At 53.7% G+C, this 22,419-nt stretch overlaps 7 protein-coding genes across 7 annotated transcripts; 1 reads left to right on the forward strand and 6 right to left on the reverse strand.

The window, feature by feature from the left end:
* Positions 1-1,307: 1,307 nt before the first annotated feature.
* Positions 1,308-2,756, reverse strand: PG985_002553 (uncharacterized protein; the record flags this gene model as incomplete). Its single annotated transcript, XM_066822322.1, has 1 exon — positions 1,308-2,756. The coding sequence occupies one exon, from the start codon at positions 2,754-2,756 to the stop codon at positions 1,308-1,310; it is 1,449 nt and encodes a 482-aa protein (XP_066689754.1).
* A 775-nt stretch (positions 2,757-3,531) lies between these two features.
* PG985_002554 (uncharacterized protein) lies at positions 3,532-4,682 on the reverse strand (the record flags this gene model as incomplete). The annotated part of the gene is made up of 2 exons (XM_066822323.1): positions 3,532-4,512; positions 4,650-4,682. The coding sequence occupies 2 exons, from the start codon at positions 4,680-4,682 to the stop codon at positions 3,532-3,534; spliced, it is 1,014 nt and encodes a 337-aa protein (XP_066689755.1).
* Positions 4,683-5,859: 1,177 nt separating this feature from the next.
* Positions 5,860-6,753, reverse strand: PG985_002555 (uncharacterized protein; the record flags this gene model as incomplete). Its single annotated transcript, XM_066822324.1, has 3 exons — positions 5,860-6,157; positions 6,279-6,542; positions 6,644-6,753. 3 exons carry the CDS (start codon positions 6,751-6,753, stop codon positions 5,860-5,862), a joined length of 672 nt encoding a protein of 223 aa, XP_066689756.1.
* Positions 6,754-8,861: 2,108 nt separating this feature from the next.
* PG985_002556 (cytoskeletal signaling protein slm1) lies at positions 8,862-10,444 on the reverse strand (the record flags this gene model as incomplete). The annotated part of the gene is made up of 3 exons (XM_066822325.1): positions 8,862-9,998; positions 10,057-10,275; positions 10,349-10,444. The coding sequence occupies 3 exons, from the start codon at positions 10,442-10,444 to the stop codon at positions 8,862-8,864; spliced, it is 1,452 nt and encodes a 483-aa protein (XP_066689757.1).
* Positions 10,445-11,802: 1,358 nt separating this feature from the next.
* PG985_002557 (arrestin) lies at positions 11,803-13,728 on the reverse strand (the record flags this gene model as incomplete). Its single annotated transcript, XM_066822326.1, has 2 exons — positions 11,803-13,606; positions 13,664-13,728. 2 exons carry the CDS (start codon positions 13,726-13,728, stop codon positions 11,803-11,805), a joined length of 1,869 nt encoding a protein of 622 aa, XP_066689758.1.
* Positions 13,729-17,401: 3,673 nt separating this feature from the next.
* On the forward strand, positions 17,402-17,691 carry PG985_002558 (uncharacterized protein; the record flags this gene model as incomplete). The annotated part of the gene is made up of 2 exons (XM_066822327.1): positions 17,402-17,464; positions 17,551-17,691. The coding sequence occupies 2 exons, from the start codon at positions 17,402-17,404 to the stop codon at positions 17,689-17,691; spliced, it is 204 nt and encodes a 67-aa protein (XP_066689759.1).
* A 1,980-nt stretch (positions 17,692-19,671) lies between these two features.
* PG985_002559 (WD domain-containing protein) lies at positions 19,672-21,777 on the reverse strand (the record flags this gene model as incomplete). The annotated part of the gene is made up of 4 exons (XM_066822328.1): positions 19,672-19,992; positions 20,059-20,775; positions 20,837-21,695; positions 21,773-21,777. 4 exons carry the CDS (start codon positions 21,775-21,777, stop codon positions 19,672-19,674), a joined length of 1,902 nt encoding a protein of 633 aa, XP_066689760.1.
* Between the last annotated feature and the right edge of the window lie 642 nt (positions 21,778-22,419).

The raw sequence follows: 22,419 nt of genomic DNA on the forward strand, positions 1-22,419 counted from the left end.
AAGGCATTGTGTCAGCATCTGCTGGCACTAGGTAGTTGAGTAGATATTCCTGTTACGTGACCGCCTCGCTGTAAACCTTTATACCCCATGTCCCATATCTTGGTACGAGAGCATGTAGATATCTTGGTAAATGAGGTCGTGTAGTTGTATCACGTTTCATCAGATGGGAAAAATGACAAACAAGATGGAGGAAAAGCGAGAAGAAAAGGAAATAACAAGAACAAAAAAAAATCAAAAGAAGAAACAACGTCCTTCAGGCCCGACTCCAGCTGCTAGACAGTCGCGCCCCCTCCTCGACAGGCCATGTCCCACCCCAGGTCACATGGTTGTCTGTCTTCCGGGTATTTAGTTGTTTACGGCTTACCATCGCCGGTCTAGCACAGTCAGGTCAAGTTGATGGTCGGTCTTACGTGTTACGACTTATTGGTGTGATAGGTGTGATAGGTGGCAGGGTGGGTGGCGGCCTGTATCCGCTTGGTAATTGTGTCAAACTTGTTTCGTAAGATTAACCACACGGCCAGCGAACCGGCACCTGACTGTTGCTGTTGAAAGAATGGTCTGTTGTTATCAATTATGTAGCTACCTAGCTAGGTAGGGGATTGTTCTGGTGCTGGGCGGGTTGCTGGTGGGGGGGGAGCTGTAGCTGGTACAGCTTCAATACACGTGTTGGTCACCGCGTCAAGCTCCAGCTATGGGACGCGTCCAGCAGGGCACCTGTAGACTTGGGGCCTGGGAGCTCCCTATGGGGCTTCTATCAGTTTCCTGACTTGCAATTCACTGGTACAGAAGCGTTGCAGAATCATGGAACACCTTTAATCTTTAGCCATACCATCTTGTAGTTGGCCATCTTCACCATCATTATCTGAGCCACTCCCCCAGCAATCCGAATTACTCGTACTTCGGACAAGAAGATCCGGTTCTACTCATACAAAGATACCACAACTCAATCGAATCAATCCTGTCTACGGCGTCTCGAGAGGATTTGGCCTGTTCCTCATATTTTACCAATTTACCCCTATTCACGAAATGGCCCACTTATTCGTTCGCAGAAGTTCAACATCGTGATGCTCTTGACTCCTCACCAACCCCTCTAGCTGGGCAAATACAGAAATTCAATTGATAATTAGCTATTTTGTTTGGCTCCTAGCAGTACCATATATCATCATTCAACGCTGACGCATGAACAGTATTCAGACACACCAACCGCCGGTGCAAAGAGAGATGCTGTTCACACAAGTACGCAACAACAGCACCGTAGCATTTTCATTCTCTCGATACAGCATCGAATGTACTCTAAAAGAAGACCGCTATCTACCGCAAATAATAAAACCCACTCTGCGCCTCAAACAGCGGAAACCCCGACGAATCCACCACCGGCAACACCCCTCCTTCCTTACCGCCTCCCTCCGAAACGCCTCCCCCCAGCGCCGCACTTCGTCCTCGTCGCTATAATCGCTCACCGCCGCGTGCCCGTGCCCAATCTGCGCAATCTGCGTCCCCGTCGCCTGCGTGCTCTGCGGCACCGGCACGAAGCTCTCGAGCGCCCCCGCCTCGGCCCCGCGCAGGAGGTCGCGGCAGAGGTACGGCTCCGCCCCCAGCGGCCGCCCGATCCCCACGCCGTGGCAGGCGCCGCCGCGCACGGCGTCGGCCATCCCCGACGCGGTCCGGAACCCGCCCGTCACGTACACGAGGGTCTTGGTCAGGAGGGGGCGGATCATGTCGGCGAACTCGATGAAGTAGCTCTCGCGGGCGCGCGTCGACTCCTTCTTGTGCTCGAAGGCGCGGCCCTCGAAGGTGCCGCCCGAGAGGTCTACGAAGTCGACGCGGCCCTCGTCTTGGAGCCGCAGGCACAGGTCGCGGCAGTCGTCCGGGGTGGAGCCGCCGGGCTGGAACTCGACCGAGTTGAGTTTCACGCAGATGACAAAAGAAGGATCCGGCACGCGCCGCCGGATCTCGGCAATGACTTCAAGCACAATCCTGCTGCGGTTTTCGAGGCTGCCGCCGTAGGCGTCGGTGCGTTTGTTGGTGGTCTGGGAGAGGAACTGGGCCAGCAGGTAGCCGTGGGCGCAGTGGACCTGTACGCCGTCGAAGCCGGCACGGTGGCACAGGTAGGCCGTCTCGCCCCAGTCGGCGACCATGGACCGGATCTCGTCCACCGACAAGGGGCGCGGCTTATTGAAGCTCGTTCCCATCCACTGCACCTGCAGCTGCACGTCGCTGGCGCTGACGGGGTTCGGGTTGAGGACCGCGTTGCCCTGGCGGCCCGGGTGCGAGATCTGCGCGATCATCAGGGACCCGTGCTTCTTGGCCGCGGACGTCACGCGCCGGAAGGCCTTGACGCGGCTGTCGTGGTCGTCGCACATAATCGCATTGCCGTAGCCCTCGACGGCGTCGTACTTGAGCATGATGTTGCCCGTTACGATGATGCCGATCTCGCCCTCGCCCCAGCGCTCGTACAGCTGCTCGTACTCCGCAGTGGGGAACCCCCGGACGCTGATGTCTTCGCCTTGTTGGTTCCATTGGCACAGTCGTTCCGTCATGGGCGCCTTTAGGAACCTGTTTTTCGCCGTCCGGCCTGAGAAAGGGAGTTGCAGTGGTTGTCTCAGAATGTCCAGCTCCTCTTGAGACAACGCGGGTCCTTTGACGCGCAACTTGCCTCCCCGTGAATCGTGAGGTTTCACGCTTTCATGCGCATAGTTCTCTGCCTCGGGCTTACCAGTGGCCGTAGCCCCGTCATATTCAATAGCTGTTGCCATAGTAATAAACACCGCAGATAACCAGTCCAGCCAGGGTCGCTTCTAACGCACTAGAAGCAAACAACTCAAGAAACAGAGGAGTCAGAGAATGCGAGTAGATGTAAAGGCAATGACAGAAAACGCATGTACATGAGTAGATGTGATATGTAATTTATCCGCGTCTTCGGGCTAGAGTCGGCTACTAGTCGCCCTACTGGAGGCTGTCTTCCGTAATCAAGTCGTTATCGGCCATCCCCCGCATTTGCGGAGGGTTCCGCTAAGGCCCCGAATCTTCGGCATGCTTATCCGATGTTTACCGGTTCAACCTTCGGAGTTCCCGATGCTAAATATGACAAGACTCTATATTTGACAAGTATCCAATTCCCCAGATCACTGCCTCTATCTCTCCAGGCCCCCTTTGGCAGCACAACTTCCGGCCTGGGCTCTATGGTACACGAAGCCGCCTACGAGAAAACCGGACTAAACTCATCACCGCCGGCAACTGAGTGAGGAATCTAATGTGTAGGATCCCTGTCTGGTTTGGGTTTCAAAGCCCGTCAAATCCGGTGAATCCATCAGGCAAAAGATTCTACTACCCATCAATCCAACTTGGGATATAAAGTCTTCTGTTATCTGATACATATCACCTTAAGTAGTCGCGTTCGCCAAGTCTCTCACGACTTTTGACATGGCAATTTGGAATTTGTAGCTATTGGTAAAATTCAAAGACTGATCAAGCATGCTTCAACTCGAGAAATCCAGATAGGGGTCGCTGCGCGGCTGTTCCGTCTTCCCATCAAACCCATTGAGAACCGGTAGCCTTCACCCACTCCGTGTAGTCATCCGGCTCCCGGCCCAGCAACTCCACCTGCTGCTGATATTGCTCCTCAGTCATGCCGAACCCATGCGCCGCAAACGTCTCGTGCATCAACCGCAGATCCCGCCCCCAAGCCGGCCCCGCCAGCGCCCCGAACCCGTCCTCGAACTTCTGGTATCCCTCTTCGTTGGCAGGGAGCACCGTAATCTTCCTGCCCAGGGCCTCGGACCAAAACCGCGCCATCTCAGATCCCTTGAACCACTTCCGAGACCCAACGGCGACCTTTTTCTGATTCCATTGATTCTTGCTGTCCCCGCTGTAAGCAGCCACGAGGTTCTTGACAGCCAGCGCGATGTTCCACGGCGCCACGCGGCTGAGCCCGGCCTCGCCAAAGGGCACATCGAAGACGCCCGTCTCGAGCATGCTCTGCTTGGACCGCAGGTCGTTGGTGAAGAACAGAGTGGGCTGCAGGACGGTCCAGTCGAAGGGGAACCCGCCGTGCGCCAGCTTCTGCTCGATGAGCGGCTTGGCCAGGACGTGCGCCGCCGAGCACGTGGCGACGATGCGGCGCTGGATGGTCTCGCTCGAATCGGTGTCCACGCTGCCCGAGATGTAGATGAGCTGCTTGACGGTGCCGGACCGGGCCGCGCTGTCGAGGCAGTTGAGCGTCGTGAAGAGCTCGTCGTCGCCCGTCAGGTTCAGGAAGAGGGTGTCGACCTGGTGGGAGGTGAGGAGGCGCTGGAACCATCGCGGGTCCTTGATGGAGCCCTCCTCGATGAAGATGTTGCTGCCTGGCTGGCATTGCTGGTGCTGGGCGAGCTGGACTTGCAAATTGGAGGCCCGGCTGGTGGGGAGGACGAGCTTGAGGGTCGGGTCCGAGGCGAGGAGGGGGATGAGGTGTTCACCGATGTGGCCCGACGCTGCGGTCACCAGAATAACGGCGTGGTGAGGCCATCTCTGCTGAGTATTGGTCCGTGAAGGTGAAACGGTTGTCTTTTGTGAAGTTGGAGTGAGAGTGAAGATGAAATGTTTGAATGCAGCCCCAATTCACGGACTCACCAGCTTCAGACTCGGGGGTTTAAATACTCGAGACGAACCACTGGAGATGGCCCGCTCATGAAATGTCCCATATTGGTAATGCAGTACTGATTGATAATCGTGTCATCCCGCCCCGCCTCTCCTCGGGCCTTGTAGTATGCTAGTACCTGAGCCGCCCTTACTAGTGCGAAGGCGTATACCATGGTTGCGCTGCAGCATCCGTATAGTCCTGACCGCGCCCCTTCGGCCTTTCTGTATGCCAACCATCTCGAGTCCCGTCGAACAAAACTTGAAGTTGCCCTCAAGTTCTGGAAGATTCTCTCTTGTAGCTCATCATTCCTTTGATTGGCAATTGTCCTGCAATACCAGGTGCCCTGCTCCAAGCCACACGAGAAACCGGGCGAATTCCGTCTCCCTTGGCCGTGTGTCAAAATAAGCAAATCCCCACTTCTTAGTGGGAAGCGCTGGAGATAAGGAGTCTACATCCGGGTGTAAGCACCAATTTCCGACCATCCGTCAACCTTATGGACCCTTAACCGAGCACTAGTACAGCCCTAGCTTACATACTATATTTCCACCAGTAGGCATGTGATCCAACTTTGATTTATATTACAAAGCCAACAGGTGAACGTGGGATGGGTAAAAAGCCAAACGCGTGAGCCAAGTCTAACGGAGAAGTGTTATTCGACACAGTTGTGGAGCAGGGATTCGCCGCCAGGGAAATATGGCTGATGGCCTCTCGTTCTTGATGCCCAAGGCGAAGATCACAGGTGAAATCGGTACAAGGGGATGAAGATAGAGTGTCAAGACGGCCATTTGACTGCAATATAGACGTCAAAATAAACTATACAAACGTTCATTATACGTATATAGATGCAATATGAAACAGCAGCCAGCCCCAGAAAGTATAAACAGTGGAGGAATGTAAGTACTCTAAGTGACAAAAGGAATCAAAATGCTTTCATGACGATAGCAAGATGAAGATGCCCAATTTCACCGAGGAAAGAAAAACACATCCCACACAAGGCAGTGTTGAAAAACGTGCTTCTCAAGCCAAATTGCCCGGATATTCCCTGGCGAACAAAGTCAAAAGGAAACGAACGAGTGAATCAAAGAAACCAGAAAAGAAACCTCTATATCAAACCATGCATGCTTTTGTCTATATCCGAATCCATGTAGCCAAAAGAAGGTATAAATCGTCTAGCTAGGCCACGCGAGTTGGTTAGATTGCTCGCATGTGGATGGTCTCGCTCTTTCGAGCGATTCCGTCTACCCGTCTTGGGTATGGTCCCAGCCGCCGTCCGGGTACGCCGCATAATCCATCTGTCCGTGCATGGGGAAGCCGCCGCCGCCGCCGGGGGTATCCATGTATTGGAACGGCGCCGCCGTTGCAGTGTTGTCAGTCGGATACGCCATCCCGTCATAGCCGTACGCCGCCGCACCCGGGTTGAGGGTTGTCTGGGAGTAGCTTTGCGCCGTCGTGTCCGAGTAGCCCCCCGCCCAGTATGAGTTGTCGGCGGCGCCGTACGCATTCGCGTTTGGGTATTGCGCCGGGTTATAAGCATTGCTGTTTGAATCCCTGTCAGTGCCGGCATCGAACAAAACAAATAAAGATCAAGTAGACCTCAAGTGTAGAGAAGTATGTTGGATATAGAAAGGAGGGGTAATAGGACGATGAATCGTCTTACCTCGCATCAGTGCCATGATGGTTGAGCGAGTAGTTGCCATCGCCCTGCTGGAACGTCGCAGCATTGGCCCCGTAGCCAGTGCTGGCAGCGGCATGCGTGTCCCCCTTTCGGCGCGACATTTGTGGAGACGCAGAGATGGACGACCCGGCGGCATCGTCCGCGCTGTCGGCGTCGCTCGCGTCGGGGCTGTTGTCCGACTTGCCCTTGCGCTTCTTGTACTTCCGCTTGCCCCATTTGTCGAGCTTCTGGCGGTAGGCGCGGGTTCTGTTGACAGGTCAGTGGATGATACTAGACAATCTCTCGAACTCCCGCGCCACTGCAGCAAGTATGGCACGCAGATGGTGGCGGATGGGGGTGGTGCTCACGATGCCTCGAAGCCATAGTCCCTCTTCATAACCTCCATCACTTGCGCAAGTGTTTGGTGTTCATACAGGGCCAGGATGGTTTCTTTGTAGTTATCCCAGTCTTTCGTCATGATGGGCAAGGCAATACGACAAATCTTGTTGTTGCTTGTTTCAGTTTCTGGTCTTTTTAGCCCCAGGCGTTTAGGTTGAAGACGACGTTAGTTTGTTAGCTGTCGCGATGGATGGAGATGGGGAGAATCCGAAGTGGCGATGGATCAGGAGTCTATTCATACTGATTTATGTTCATCACCACCTCTGCCGAGAAAGCCTCGTCGGGCATTTTTTGCTTCTTCTCTTTCTACTGTTGACATAAGGATAGGACCACCCTCAAGCACGCAGGCGCACACATGTAAGTCATAAGAGCCTCGAAAAGGAAGTATGCAGCTCACAGCCAAAGCTTGTGTTCTGGCCGGTGTGCCGCTGTCATTGCCACGTGGGGGTCGGCTCAGGAACAGTATGCACTCAGCCTTGCTATTTCTGGCGTAGCAACCTCGGCCCTCGCGGGGGAAGGATGCGAGGTGTGCAGACAGAGGTTAACACAAACCAAAAGTGCCATGGTGGATGAATGGATGGATCAAGCCTTGCTCAATATGATGATGTAGGTAGGTAGGGTAGACCCAAGTAAGCCCAATACGTTGCAAACGTACGATAGACTCTCGCAGCATCAGGGGTGTGTTTCCGTCGGCGGAAGAATAACAAATATGCCTTGGCAGACTTATGGGGTTAGGTGAGCAGGGGAGGGGACTCAGGCCCAGCCTCAGTATCCGTAGAGCCGCCGGAAACATTCCGACTGACGTCTGCCATCTCGGGAAATTTGTGCGCTGCCAAACACGAATGGCAAGGCGTTGCCAGCTGCTGCGTTACAGCTCGGGGTAAGGCCACCAGTCAGACGCGGTCCCCTTCTCCCGTTCCGGTAAGGGAATGCGTGGCAGATCGCACAGCATATATTGTAGACCCAGGGGTTATGTACGCTCCTCTCTCTTGCTTGTTGCCCGTAATTGGTGGCAGAAGCCACATCGCTATAATAAGGCTCATCGCATCTCATCGCATCTCATCAGAAGATAGGGGTGCATGCGCCTGCATGGAGACCCAGATTGGGTACTAAAACCAAGTCAGCTTGCATTAGGTAAGACATGGATTTCTTCCAATCAAGAGAGCAGCATTGCCGTGCTATTGAAAGGACCCAGGTCTAGTGTTCTGCATCAGGCAATCCTTCGGCACCACCGCCCGCGGGATGTCGTCGTTGACCCGATCTCAGCCTTACCCCACGCATTATCGAAGGGCGGACTCTGGTTCCGCCGCAAGATGTAGATGACAAGCTCGCAAAAACGGCTAAAAGCGGAAACGTTTTCGTTTCATTGTTCTAGAATCGTGCCCAGCCACCTGGTGTCCAGTCGTCACAGCGCTGTTCGGTTCGTGCGATATTTCTATGGGAAGCAGATGTACGAGCTGAGTGCCAATTTGTCTGCTCTGCGACAATGTCGCATCAATGTCGGGTGGCACATGTTGGTAGCCCAACCTGCTGTCGCACAGCATGCGGCTCAAAGGAAATGAAATATGATTTATGTGGCTTCACTTCAGGCTTCACCGGTAAGTAATGCCAGTCAGGGGTATCCCCGAAGATCTTTCTCTGCAAACAAATCTTCTCCGAAGACCCGCAAGGCTCTGGCAGAATCAATTGAGAAAACAAAAAGTGCACTTTCAAATTGTGCCCTCCTGCAAGCCACCCCCAGACATCGCTGACGGACTGAAGTTTGCTGCGTGCTATTTTTGTCCGCAGCAGGATCCGGAACTAGTGAGAGCTGAGAGCTGAGAGCTGCCAAGGGATTAAGTCAAACACGAACATAGGCTACTCGCGTCTAAGTAAGCAATAATATCATTAATAAAAATTGATTAGCAATTGGATATCGAAGCGGTCGCGTTAAGGAACCCGTTCTTGCAAAAAAGCACACCTGCGCCATGTCTGCCTCGTGTATCAGCTGATCATCTTCCACTGAAAGGCTGAATTGCATCGCGTCGCATCGCATCGTAAAGTTATTTCCCCTTGTTCATGTCCTATTCTACCATAGAGCCGTCGGCTCCGCGCGTTCACGGTTCAACAGGTCTCACGACGTGGGAACTTGTCCATACTGCGCAGTATTTCACGCCGCTTATGGGATGCAGCGGCCCAGCTCTGTCTCTAAACAGCTGGCTTCTTGTCCCCTGTCGCAGTCGCGCTTGCTGCAGGCTCGACGGGAGACATGGCGGTAGGGCTGGAAACTGTGTCATTACCAGTAATGCCAGCCTCCTGGCCCTTGTCCGCGGCTTGCGTCTTCTCTGCGAGGGAGGCTCCAGCTGAGGAATCGGAGCGTCCAACAACAGGCGACGCGGGCGTGCTCTCAATAGCGCCAGTGCCGGAAGTACCGGCAGCCGTACGGATAGCCTCAAACCATTTCTGGGCATCGGCAGGTGTGTGCGCCTTAAAAGAAAGTTCGGATGCGCCGGCTAGCTTGCTGCTAAAGCTGCTGCTCTTATCCTTGCCCTTGACATTGAACTTGTCGCCGCTAGGGTTGCCAATCACGGCGTCAGGTAGGTAGATCGACAATTCGGGCTTCGGGTCGGCGCGGAGGTTGTCGTCATCCTTGAACTCATGAAGGAACTTGGACGGTGTCACGACGTAGTAGCCAGTCTGTGTTCCCCATGAAAGCTTGTTTCGCGACTTCCGCTCCAGACTGCCCTCAATGAGGGGCTTGGTCGAGTTGTGGCCCTGATTAGGGAAAGTCAGAGACTCGACGCTGCGTGGCGACTCGTTCGGGTCCACCAGGTGCTGGCCTTCTCGGTGCTGGAAACCCTTCCACTCAAAGTCTGGCGGGATACGTTGAGCAGTGCTCAGCATATCGGCGTACAATGCCCTGGTCTTTTCGGCTTGTCCGCCCGCAACGGCGTTGAAAGCCTCCATGGCCTGCTGCACGACTTGGATCACATGCGCCTCAAAGGCCTGGAAGTGGCCTTGGACTGTGATTAGGTCGTTTCGGTGGTTGTTCTCTTCCATAACCTGCTTGTTGAGCCGGTGAATAACACCGCGCTGAAGGACGTATGGGTCCTCGCTGGGGTTCATCTTGCCGCCGGTGGATTCGAAAGAAGCAGAGTGTTGGCCAAGAAGCTCGATATGCTTCTGGGTTGTGTTTCTGGCCTTCTCGACCTCCTTGGCGCTCTTCTCAGCGCCGGTCATGATTTCCTTGCTCTTCGTCTTGATCTCCTTATGCAGTCGCTCGAGGATGGGGAGGACGGTCCCCTTGATGGTCTTTTCCGTCTCGGCGTTGGAGTTGATCATAGCCTATTCGCCAATTAGAACGCTGCCTCGCAGTTATCCTCTATTGGGGTGTCCATCGTACCTGAGTGTTGACACGCATGTTCTCGAAGAAGCCCGCGACTCCTCCGAGCCCCTGATCAAAATGCTTGCCCTCTCGCAGCGGCTGAGAGATGGTCTTGAGCACCTTCTCATATTCCTTAGCATGGGACCGGTGTACTTTCTCCGTGGCTGAAACGTATTCCTCGAGGTAGGCGACGGCATGCTTCCAGGCTCGAAGGCGTTCCGAGAGGAGACCGGCGGTCTGGGATCGAAGTGCATTGGTTAGCTACAGTCCTCGCTTGCTGTTACATGCATGGCTCGAAGAAGACACTCACGCTGGCGGGGTCGAATTCAGGCACAGCCTCGTCGCCAAAGCTGCTACTCATCGTAGTGCCCTGGCGCAGGGGCATCGGTTGCGAATCTGCGCTCATCTTGTAAAGCAGCGCGGCGTTTGGGATCGTGGGTTGGAGGGCAGAGAGGGGGTTTTGTCGGTGGCGTACACGTCGCGCGGCCGGTGTGAGTTGCGGGGGATAGGATGAATATATATATATGCCCAGGATCTGACGGATTTGGGAGTCTAGGAATGATGTCTTTTTTTATCGCGACACTCGAAGGAGGGCCAGATTAAGGGGGGTGACGATATGGCGTGCGGCAGATGCTGAGGGGAGCTCTAGACCTCTGGCGCTATTGAAGTTGCGAGGGTGTTTGGGCCAATTAGGGGCGACCCTGGCGGTCGATCATTAGGCCGGTGGGCACAAAGACAGCCAGCGCAGCTTGTGGTTCGGTGCGGATGCAAATGCGCAAGATGAGATGGCATGACTAGCCTACTTACCCTGGAACGGGCTAGACAAACCTGGACCAGATGGTAAAACAGGATAAAGTGATGGGCGTCCCTCACGATGCTGAGGTCATAGACGCCCCGACAGTTTGTTTTTATTCGACACTTCACAAGCCATAGGATTCCATGAGACATGGCTCCATTGATGCGCTCGAGGCTAGGACTAGGACCAAAGTCCAGTTGGGTTCGCTAAAGCAGTTAGGAATCCATGCAGCGCTAATGACGTCAATCGTAGCTTCCCTAACTGCAACTGCACTGCTTGCCCCTTGCTTCTCTGTGAGACCTGCTGTAACCTAACTTGAAGCAAGCACTTCGAGATTGAGTCCAGCCTTTTTCGATCCAATCAGGTAATCTGGCTTCATCGCCATGACTATGACACTGATTTGCCAAGCCGGACTTTTTGATGGGCACAAGCAAGTAAACTCACAAATTTCGGGTCAGCAGACTTTAGTTCAACATGACGTGAACCTAAACCTCAGCTCCGGGTCGCGAAGGGCAGCATGGAATGCAGTGGTGGGTTCTTTCGGAGCCGTGGTGTGTTGGGCATACCTTGCAACCACTTGAACGATTGCATCTAGGAGGATCAATAAAAGCACGAACATCTCAAGATAGGTCAAGTCAAGTTGTAGTTGGGCAGGTAGGCATATTGTCATTAACTTTGTATACAAGTTACCCAGAAGATGACGCATGCAGTACGCTATGCCATCTATCGCTTCCCATTAAAAACATGAACAGTAGGGGTATATCCAAACGAGTATTTAAGGTGATCCAATGATCCGACCCAAGCCGCTTGTAAGCATGTGTATGTAACGCCACGAAGTTCCGTACTTCAGTCTCCCGTCTATATGTGTGATGTCCGACCTTTCCAAACGCCCCGAGTAAGCAAGTATAAACAAGAACCATATTACACAAGAATATGGAGAATGTGTGCCGATTCTTCTGTTTTGTGTTTTAGGAAGCCGCTCCTCTTGACGGTATCAATCGGGACAGGCGTTCGCCGTGGTGGTCGCCTATAGTGTGTGAAGACAGGAAACTGGCAAACCCGAGCGAGTTGCTGCGTCTTGCCGATGGCCGGCGGGCTGGCCGTGGGTCGCGGAGTGTCTCAGCCGAATCGCCCGTGTCCTCGGTGATGGTCGCGAGCGGATCATTCACAGGGACCCTCGTCGGCGAACTCGGCGCGCTCATGACGCTGAAGTAATCGGGGAGCGCAACTGAGTCCGAAAAGCTCGAGTTTCGAGCAAGGGGAGTCCTCGTAGCTGTGTTGTAACTGGGGACTTTGCTGAGCTGCGCCATATCCACATCGGGTGCGTCGACGTGCTCTGGGGGTGTGCTGTGGCCAGAGGTTTCGGGCGAATGGTGCTCTTCAACACTAGTTTGTCGAGACAATTCAGCTGAATGGGGCAGCGAAGATTCGGCCGTGTGATCGCCGTCGTGCGAATAGTTGTGGCTGGGCGTGTTGATCCCCGAATGGGATCCCATCGACGTGTACGAGTTGTTTCGGTGGGTTGGATCAAGAGACACGTTCTGTAGCCTAGACGAGAGCGCAGCCGGGGTGACTGCTCCGCTTGCCAGCTGCGACAGGTTCTCGTGCGATCCAGCGCGCGACTGGGCGTAAAATGGTGTGTTGATGCCGCTCTGCATCCCATTGGGCGTTATGCTGGGATCCACGTTTTCGTACAGCTGGTCTAGCACGTGGAGCCCGTACCCGGGTGGTGCCATGTTGGACTGATCACTATCGGACACGGTGCCCTCGGCGGTGGTCTCTTGGGCCTCCCCAGAAACCACGTTGCCATCGTCGTCCAAGGTAATGTTTGGCGAGATGAAGATGGTGACGGGCAGCGTGGCCCTCAGCTCCGAAACATGACCATCGGGGTTCTTCAGTGCTACCGTGAGCTTAATCTTGTGGCGGATCTTGATGCCCTCGGCCGTGCAGTCTTGAAGACACTTTGACAGCTTCTGAGGCAGCGGCAGGTCTCTCGTCACCTTCCACCCTTCTTGGCCAGTTTCTTCGATGTTGTCCTGCCAGTGGTCATTCCGCTTCACTTCAAAATGCCAATTCGTAACCTCGCGCTCGGCTTTGTGAATCCTTGGGAGCGCACTGTAGCCAGGAACAGAGAACTCCTGAGATTCCAAAAGCCTCACGGTGATCTCGCCCATCTCCAGGCCCTTCAATAATGGGGTAAATCGCATTTCCAATGGGATGTGGCTACCGAACACAACAGCCTTCTGAGGGATGACAATCGAGTATTCCACCTTGTTCGGCCAGATGTTTTCGACGCTCATGGCGTGGTTGAACTCGAGGGCGGCAGGGTCCAGCGTCCGAATGATACGAACTCTCTTGAACGCATGGAGGTTCTTGGCCAGCTTGCCGCGAGAGACGGTTGCTTTGAGAAAGTAGCTGATACCAGTCTGGTAGAGCCCTTCCACACTTTCCAGAGTGTTGCCCTCCAGGAGCAGCTCGAAAGGCCATTCGTAGTTTCCTGCGGCGAGAATATGCGAGTGATGGTCCTGTCCGAATACGAACGGCGGCCAGCTGTGCCTCAGGACGGTCGTCGTGCGGTCGATTTTCTGGTTGTGGATTCCGGTTGGCGTCTGTTTTCCCTCCATCCAGGCGACTCGGGCGCTGCCCGTTAACCGCAGGTGGACATCTTCGACTCTGAGGGGTTCTCGGAGGCACAGTACAACAACTCCCTTGAGAAGCTGGCCAGAGGCCTCGTCCGTACTACCACGAAAGACGATGAAGTCGCTTTCGAGTCTGGATAAGGGGGTTAGAAACAGACAGGAGCGCCTGTGGCAAGACAAGGGTGCTCACCTAATCTCAAACAAGGCGCACGCATTTCTGCTGGCCACAGACGTGAAAGGGTTGAAGGAGGGCATATTGCGATGGTCAGTTGCGGGCAGTTAGCCCGGTCGTGTATAGCGTGTATTCAGGCTCGGTGATGAGAGAGCCAAGGTGTAAGTTGCAAGTAGGCCGCAACTTGGATGGGTCTAAGCATATAGCAAGCAAGTTTGGAGCAAATGGGTAAAACTAGAAATAGACGGCCCGTAGGCGAGGGAGTCGTCAGGTCTTTCAACATACGAGGTTCACCGGGGAAAATAGGAACGACGAGACGTGAGAAGAAGCAGACACATTCATTGTGGAGGAGGGGGGGCGACACGGAGGGAGTGGAACCAAGATTGATTTTATCTGTTTGAATCGTTGCGTTGCAGTCATGGTCGGCCAGGATCAGGTACGTACATACTAGACTAGGTAAACCGTCAGTCAGTTATTTCTAGGAATCCTGGGCTCACTAGGCGATCCATCCCATGAGGAAATTCTAACAATGGATGGATGGACAAGGTGCAAGGTCTGGTCAGCGACACTTTTCGCCGCCGCCCGTCGGGTATCACATCCCACTTTTCCCTCAGTGTTGGATCATCGAAACGGGGCCTGTTTTTTTCGTGGGTGGGGCTGAACAGTGGCTGTCAGAAAAGACAGACCGGAAGGGGCCACACCTGGCGGGCCCCCTGACAAGCGTTGTGCGTGGGTGGTTAGGTGGTATGGCCTGCGCGTTACTTGCTCCTTATCACCCCTCCTTACCGCAAACGGAAGGGCTCCCAATCTTGCCTACGCCCACCCACGCGCCTTGCGTACAGACGGGTTGAACGATTATGGCGCCATTCGATAATTCCGGCCGATCAATGTCTTGATTTTGGACGCTGCTCACTGGCGCGCTCTCTTCCAGGGGTTGTTGCTGCTGCGCCTGCAACGTCGCCGCCTCCTGGAAACGGGCAACAGTGACCCGGCCGCTTTCCAGTCACGGTTATTGGAACGGCAAAGCCTAGTTGCAGTTACCAGTGCGACGTAGCTTAACACCCAGACCACGAAAAAAATGGTCATTGTGAGTTTCGAGCCCCTTGCAGGCGCGCGTACCTAGTCAACTCAAGTGTGTGTGTGCATCGTTTGGTACCCGCACCTCCATCCACCCGCCTATACGTGAGCATGATGCTGTCCCCCGCCCCCCTCAATTTGCAGCATGAGTCGGACAGCGAGTCGGAGTCAGTTGGCACGCTGGTCATTTGCATAGGTATTACCATGGGCCAATTATCTGAATCAGGCGGGCTTCACCAACTTACGGATACTGTGACAGAGAATTCAATCACATGCGCGGCGTGGTAAGACGTACACGCACACACGCACACCCGTTCTTTACTTATTTCGGACCGCTATCAAGCGATGGCGATTTGATTATCTGCACAGAAGACTTCTAGATTCGCTAGGGGCTAGGATCTGTCAACAACCCGGCTGGAACCCGTTCAGCTTCCCACTGTAGCAGCCAATCGCGCAAAACCCCACGCTCAGCCACATTTCACGCGCAAACCGCAAATCAGTACGGTGGCATCCATTCGCCCGCTGTGGACGGTTGGCAGCTGGAACCACTGTTGCAACCACCCTCAACGGGCATGGGGGGGCGCACCCTTATGTAATCCTCCTCACTCCATTGAGATCCTTTTGGTGAAAGGATCTTGCTTATCTTTTCTCGCGACGGCGACCTGTCTGTCATGTCATGGCCTCTTTTAAGGAGGTGACGGGCCTTGCTTTCGCACATCGCCCAACTCGGAGCTGACGGCCCATCCATCCTATCAACCTGAACCTTGATCCTTTTCAATCCTTATCTCTCATAAGCCTTTGCGCTAACGGTCCCATCACGGTGGGCCTTGCCGCGTCGACGGAAAGATTTGATATCTAGCAGCTATTTGCAATCGCAACCACAAGAACGCCAGCCGGGGCACTTGCGAGGCTATCAAATTTCAGTACACGTAGGTATCTTCAGCTTGGCTCATTGCCGCCAGTTATTGGCTTGATTGGCCCAATCTCGCCACCCGCCATATCCCCTTGACCTAGCCCCTTGATTTCAGGGCTGGATATGTAGTTCATTTCTCAACGTTTGGTCGGCTCTTCTTGGATGTCAAGCCAACTACCGATATTTTGGGTCCAGCCAAACGGTACTCCGTAGCTAGCTAAAAGCGCATGGAGGTTAAGCTGGCCAGCACTCTCCTCTGATGTTGTATCAAAGCGTGGCATCCGAGTGCCGTTACGAGTGAGCGTTTTACAGATGTGCGCTATAATCAAAGATTCTTTTCAATTAACCATGACAAGCTGATCCTTGAGACAGAGGTCAGACTGGATCTCGCGGGTCCCGCTCATTCGCTTACCCACAACACCGCCGCGATTGAGCCGCCCTATGACCCTCGCATTCAAGATATGCTGGCACTCTCAATGTTTAGGTAAGTTCCTGAGCAACCTTTCGTTTCCGAGAATCAATCTGCCTGCCCCTGCAGCCTGTTTCTTCCGTTGAAGGGTCCACTCCTCCTTGAAAAAACTTGCAGCCTCATCACGATTACGACAATGTAGCTTGGCCATGATAGGGACGTCAATGACGGCGGGCTAATGAGCCCGGCTGGAAGAAGGAACACATGTGATAGAGACAGGCTATCAATCAAGACACCGAGCTGACCTGCCACAAGCTCGAAAGGGGGCCCGGCCCAGAGCAGCCTACACGCAGGTAGGCTACCACATGTCTGTTGGGTTTACTGCATTTCATCCAACATTCTTGCTTTTGCGCGCAAACACAGCCCAGGGTTTGCTCATTTGTCGTACTTGTATGTACAGACAATGGTACTCTGGCGGTGTGTTGAGCGATTTCTCCCGAAAACCGATGCTCGATCACCAAAGGGGTCAGCCTTGTTGGCGATCCTGTGTGGGTGACACAGATGGGTCTGCGGAATGGACCGTTTCAGAAGGGTCTTTAATAGCTCCTTGCAGAAGCTCATTGCCCATTCGAGTTATCCACGTGGGCCCAGTCATCTCGGATGCTGAATTCAATCTCTGTGGACGAGATGCTCTACATTAGTAGCTGCTTGCGTTCTGGCTTGCGAATGCTCTTTCGGGCCGCCGATGGTCTCGTCTCTTCTCGCGCCTCTCGTTCACTAACCTGCCTGCTAGGCTCTGGCCAAGTCTTGGTGCTGATTACTGAATTCAGGGTCTAGCTCTAGAGAGTACCTAGCCCGTTGCTGTAAAGATGTACGAAGCCGCTTACGGTCAAGGTCGCTTTGTAGGGCCGAATCGACGAAGCCCCACCAAATTATTAACCCTTAGTGGTGAACCAGGTCCAGACATTCCGGTCGTTTGTTGAGCCTCACGTTCGGATTCACATGTGTTATATGACGGCATACGACCGTATCACCATGTCTCGAATTACTCCTACGTCCATTGTGGTTCACCCTTGTGAATAGCGAATCATTCCCGCCGCGAGTCATGAGTGCAATCATACTTAGGGACGTACTGCTATCACACACGTTACATTCTCCTCGTATACACGCGGGTGGCCAGCTTTTGTTATTTTCTGGAGAGCTATGGACAATTGCTTCTCTGTGGGTCGTTGAACAAGCCACATAAGAGTTGGTTCAGCCATGGTAACTGCGCGGCTGGCCAGCTATTGCTGCAGGGGGAGGAGATTCGTCTCGACGCGACTTTCTTCTCAAGTTTCAGCCCAATATCTCCATCACCATGCATATCAAGGACAAATGTGTCAATGTTCTCCTCGGAACAGCATTGGAGCCCAAGTTGAATGTGTGACAGAATAGTCGCTTATAGGTTACGAGCCTGGCAAGATTTCGCTAATACTGCCGAGACTAATGCAGTATGGTCCACAGTAGCCCGAGAGCTCGCCCCTCTTCGGCTTGAGCATCTCAGATACAATGACAGACTTGACGGGAGTTTTGGCCATTGGGCTGACGAGCTTCATCACCGTGGTGGGCTCCTACATGGCTTCGGGCGCAAATCTTGGAATTACTTGAAGTTTATCTGGTGTTGCATTCAGTTCCCCTTTTGGCCTCCCCGTGACTCACCGGCTATACTTCTGGTCACTGAACGTACTACATACTACACCGGCCTCCTTTTTCTGTCAGGGGCGGGTTCGATTTCTTACATAATAAACGCCTTGCGAGTACACGTCAAAATCAGACCGCATACTATATGTACTCGTCTGCTAGTCATGTCGCATTTTCAAAAAGCTCAGCGAAATTGTACGCGTGTGCACACATACACACACACACATGTCCCAAATAGAAACCCACTCGGCCTGCTTCCCGCTGCAACATATATTGGGGGCCAGTCAACGGATCGTCCCGCACGCATCGTACGAGTGCGAGCGACTCTTTAGCGGCAGCGGTATAGCCGAACTTGGTCTCGAGATATCTGAGATCGTGATCAACATATTTTCAAGCTTCTTCTGTGATGTATGTCTGTATGTAGATGAGAGGGGGCGGGAAAGCAGAGCATTCCATGCTTTTGGACTTGTTAGTCTATTTTCGAGCCGCTTTTAAGCTTGGCTTCCTTGGCTTCACTTGACCATTTTGATCGTCCCAATGCGCTTTCATGGGATCCGGCGGCAACTTCGCCTCTCACTTACATTGCAGGCATGCAAGCAGCAAACCTGTGTATGGAACGTACCTATCTGGAAAGCTTGCATGAGAACCATTTTCCTTCCCGACGAATACGACGGCGTTGTTGCTGGAAGTTCCCCGCATAATAAGGCTGAATATAGACGACGGAGGGGGGAGGGGGTTGCTACGCATATTGCGACCTCCAAATCTGGAGTCCCCCGTCCGGCCGCACCGCACACCTCAGGTGTTTTCTCGGATGTCGTATGACCAGAGGTCGGCCGTCGTATGTTTCAAAAGAAAGCAAACCTCCAAAGATAGCCCAAAAGAGCCACCCTTTTCTTTCCTTTCGCATTGCCTGCCTGGCCTGGGGACGGGATGATTTGACGTGAATTTCCCCGCGGTATAATTTTTCGCCCATCCCGCTTTACCATCTCGGAGAGGATCGTCGGCAGATCGACAGGCAATGGACTGTGGCGGCCGCCCGTAATATGTAGATTCCCCAGATCGGAATTCGCAAGCGCCCGCTTCTTCTTCGTCGCCGCATACTACCTACTAGACAACCCAGTTTGCTAGCTACCGGATCTGGTAACCCGTAGCCCGGGATCGCCCCCCTTATCGTTGTTTTTGTGCGTGCACATGCCTCAGGCGTTGCTGGCGCTTCCGGCGGGTATACGATCTGCCTGGAGTTGCCCTTCTCGAGCCTAGAGTCAGATACTAGCTGCTGCTGGAGACACGCAATGCGATGAAAACTTGATAATGGCACGAGCACTGCACGAGAGATGGCTACATAGTAATTATGCGCGGCACTTAACAGGAGGGTCCTGCAGATCACTTTCGGTGGTCGGCTTATATCTCCCCACGGGCGGACTATTTTGGGCGGGATCTCGACCATTCAGGACACACAAAGTAGCAGAGACAGGGTGGACTCGCCTCTTTCCAGACCGAGGCAAAAATGTCTCTTGAAAATGGGAACTTGGAGAAGCATTGCGACTGCTTTCTGCCAGGCCTGTGAATGCCCCATCTCAACCCCATCTCCAACGACTCGTTGACCCTCCAGTCCCCACGCCCTTCCCCCCTTTGCCTTCCCCATCGTCTCAATGCCTTGACTAATGAGAAAGGTGAACAACAAGGCATTGCCGTCAGGGCATTCCAAATCACCCAACTTGCCTGCTTTCACCAACCCAACAGTCAACTTGCAACAAACTTAATACTAATGTTTTACTCGCATGTCTATATACTTAATTACACGATCCTCATTTGGATGCCGTGCGAGTCTTGATCGCCTTCCCGACCTAGTGATGCTGAAGTAGAAGCAACGGACCAGTCACGGAACGCCCAGCTTCATGCCCAAAGATATAAGCCGTGACTACAATGATTGACTACCCACGAGCATTACTCGGCTGCTGGGCTGTCAGACGGTCTTTTCCACGTTCGCAAATGGCCCGTCTTGGAGCTCGTCATAATGGATTCATCAGTGAACTCCAGCCAGCATAACGGATCCTTGTCCGCCTTCTTGGTCAGGACGGGCGGAATTGTTGCTGTCATCAATCGCGGCTCGACTGGGACACTGATGCTTTGGATGTCATCCTCAGCACCTTCGTGGCCCGAGTACCCAGAGTTTGAGCGCATCCTACTAGGCATTGTTCCCTGCGTTTCCGCACGTTGGAGGTTTGTCGTACGTGACGAAATAGAACCACGATGTCGAACCGAGGTCTGTATGGTCTGTCAGTACTGATCTTACCCAGGGACAGAGGGTGACGGAAAGGGCATTGGACTTACAGCCTTCGGCCTATGCAGCATCCCAACATTAAAGTCCCATAAGCACAACCTGCCATCTTCGCCGACACTCCCAAATCGGTAATTTCGTTCGTCACATCTCCAGGGATCAAATGCAACCGACGTCACCCATGACTGATGGCCCCGGCATCGCGCGATCAGTGATCTCTCAGAAGGGCACCATATCGAGATCAAGTCATCCTGGCCGCCGGTCACGACGTACTTCCCGTCAGGCGACCAGCAGACGCAGCTTAAGCCACCGAAATATGCATTGAAAATGTTGAGTAGCCTATGAGACCGGTCAGTTGCGGACATCATAAGTTTTAGGGGGGGGGGAGGTTTGCCATACTGTTCTTTGAGGTAGTCTATAATACGCATGGTCCCATCCTCGGAGACCACCGCAATGTGGCGGTTATCTGGCGAAAAGGCGAATGCATTGATGCGCTGGTTGGAAAGCTTCCAGATAGCCACAGGGTTGGTCTTCTGATTTTTCGAGTGCACCGACTTGAGAATCTGGATCCGTGACAAATGATCTACTCCTCTGACGGAGGTTTCGGCCTCACCATCAGCGGCCCCTTCCTCCTCGTCTGGGTTAAAGGCGGCGTCTTCTTTCTCCTTGTCGTACACAACTAGCGAGCCATCCATGTGGGCAGCCATAAAATGGTTTTCCGAACCAGGAATCCATTGGATCTCTGACACTGGTGTCTTGTTGATGATGCCCTATATCACAGTTAGGACAAAGGCAAGATCTCCGAACGGAGGCGTAAGAGGACAACTGTACGTTCTTATTCAGCCTCGTATATCTCTGCGAGATCGGCTCCCACCAGATAATCTCGCCCGTGGAGAAGCCCATGATGAGATCGAGATGCCCTGGCCCCTTGGTGACCTTATTGACAGCATGGCATAGACAATGCGCCTTCGTAAACAGAATCTTGGTGAGGTAGTCTGCCTTATTAGGGGACGACAGGTCCAGCCATTGGAAAGCTCGATTGATGTTGGCAAAGGCGAATAGGCCGTCACCCGGGCGGTCTGCCAACTTCTTCGTAAAGGACTCGTTGATAATGACACGCGAAATGAAGGACGAGTTGCTCTTAGTCATGTTGTTCTTCGGTTTGCGTCTCTTATTAGCATCCTTAGTCTTCTCGGGGGCGAGCGAAGCATTGCCTTCCCCGAAGGCAGGGGCAGACGCCGCAGTCACGGAGGTGGAGGGGCCTCCGTCACTGAAAGAAGCGCGCTGTCCCTCTCCATCGCTACTGAACTTGGCATCGTGGGACTCGCGACTCTCGTTGGGATGTTCGGCGATGCTCGCGGAAAGTGTGGTTGCCGAGGTCAAGCGGAAGAAGGCAGGGGGCGGCGGGCGGATGGCAAAGCTGAGCAGGGAGACCTTCGTGCCGGCCGTGGCGGGCTGGGGGGTGGTGGCCAGTGGGTTCGGATTGATCACGGGCGCTTCCGAGGGGTGCGGCGGCGGTGTCGCAAGATGAAGATCTTCCTTCAGGACGTAGGTGCCTTCGCCGACAAGAAACTGCTCTTCGGGGGTCGTAAGGATGTTGTTCGTCTCGATCATGGGAGTGGCCTGGCCGGCAGCCACAGCGGCATTGTACGCCGCTTGCGTAGGGTAGCGTGGCGGAGGTGGAAGGACGCTGTGTCGCAGACTTGTCGTCAGTGGCCAGTCTTTTCCCCGAGAGGGTGGTCGCAACAGTCCAAGAAGGCAACTTACAACATGGTGGGCAATCAAGAAGGCAATCGGGGTCTAGTATATCCGCTGAGAGGCGTGCGCCGCCCTCTACCGAGTCGCACACGTACAGACCATAACCGAACAGCAGCAGACTGCGATCTTGTGTGACCTGACGCGCGGGATGTGGTAGTGTTTGATTACGAATGATTCAATGCAAGATGATTAGCTACCAAACAGACTGGGGAAGATGACAGCGGTAAGCAGACGAAAGGCATGGGGAAAAGTGAATTGCCAGTCGCTGGACCCTGGACCTGGATCACAAGGAAGGTCATCCTCTTTTCGATTTGTCCTGTCGGTCCCAAATGGAAGGTCCCGTTACCCATTACCCCAGCTGCCCAGGCCAGCAAGTGCATTGCGCGTGGAAGCGAGCAGGGATACCCGTCGCTGGACGTGTATAATGTGGGGTATGTAGACAGCGATGCTTCCAGATGACGAAGAGGGGGGTCGATCAATTGGTAGCTTAGGGTCGCTGTACCTTTTTCTCTCATCGTGGATTGCAAGCAACTGTCAATGCATTTATACATCGCGAGCTATTTGCTACATACACTTAGGGTTTGACAGGTTGTTGTCTCAAGATATATATAAAATCACCGTCATGAAACCAAAGACACTTGACAGCCAGCCACCTA

The sequence above is a fragment of the Apiospora marii genome, assembly GCF_038362585.1.
Source record: "Apiospora marii strain CBS 49790 chromosome Unknown utg000002l_segment0_segment0, whole genome shotgun sequence".
NCBI classification, from domain to species: Eukaryota; Fungi; Ascomycota; class Sordariomycetes; order Amphisphaeriales; family Apiosporaceae; genus Apiospora; species Apiospora marii.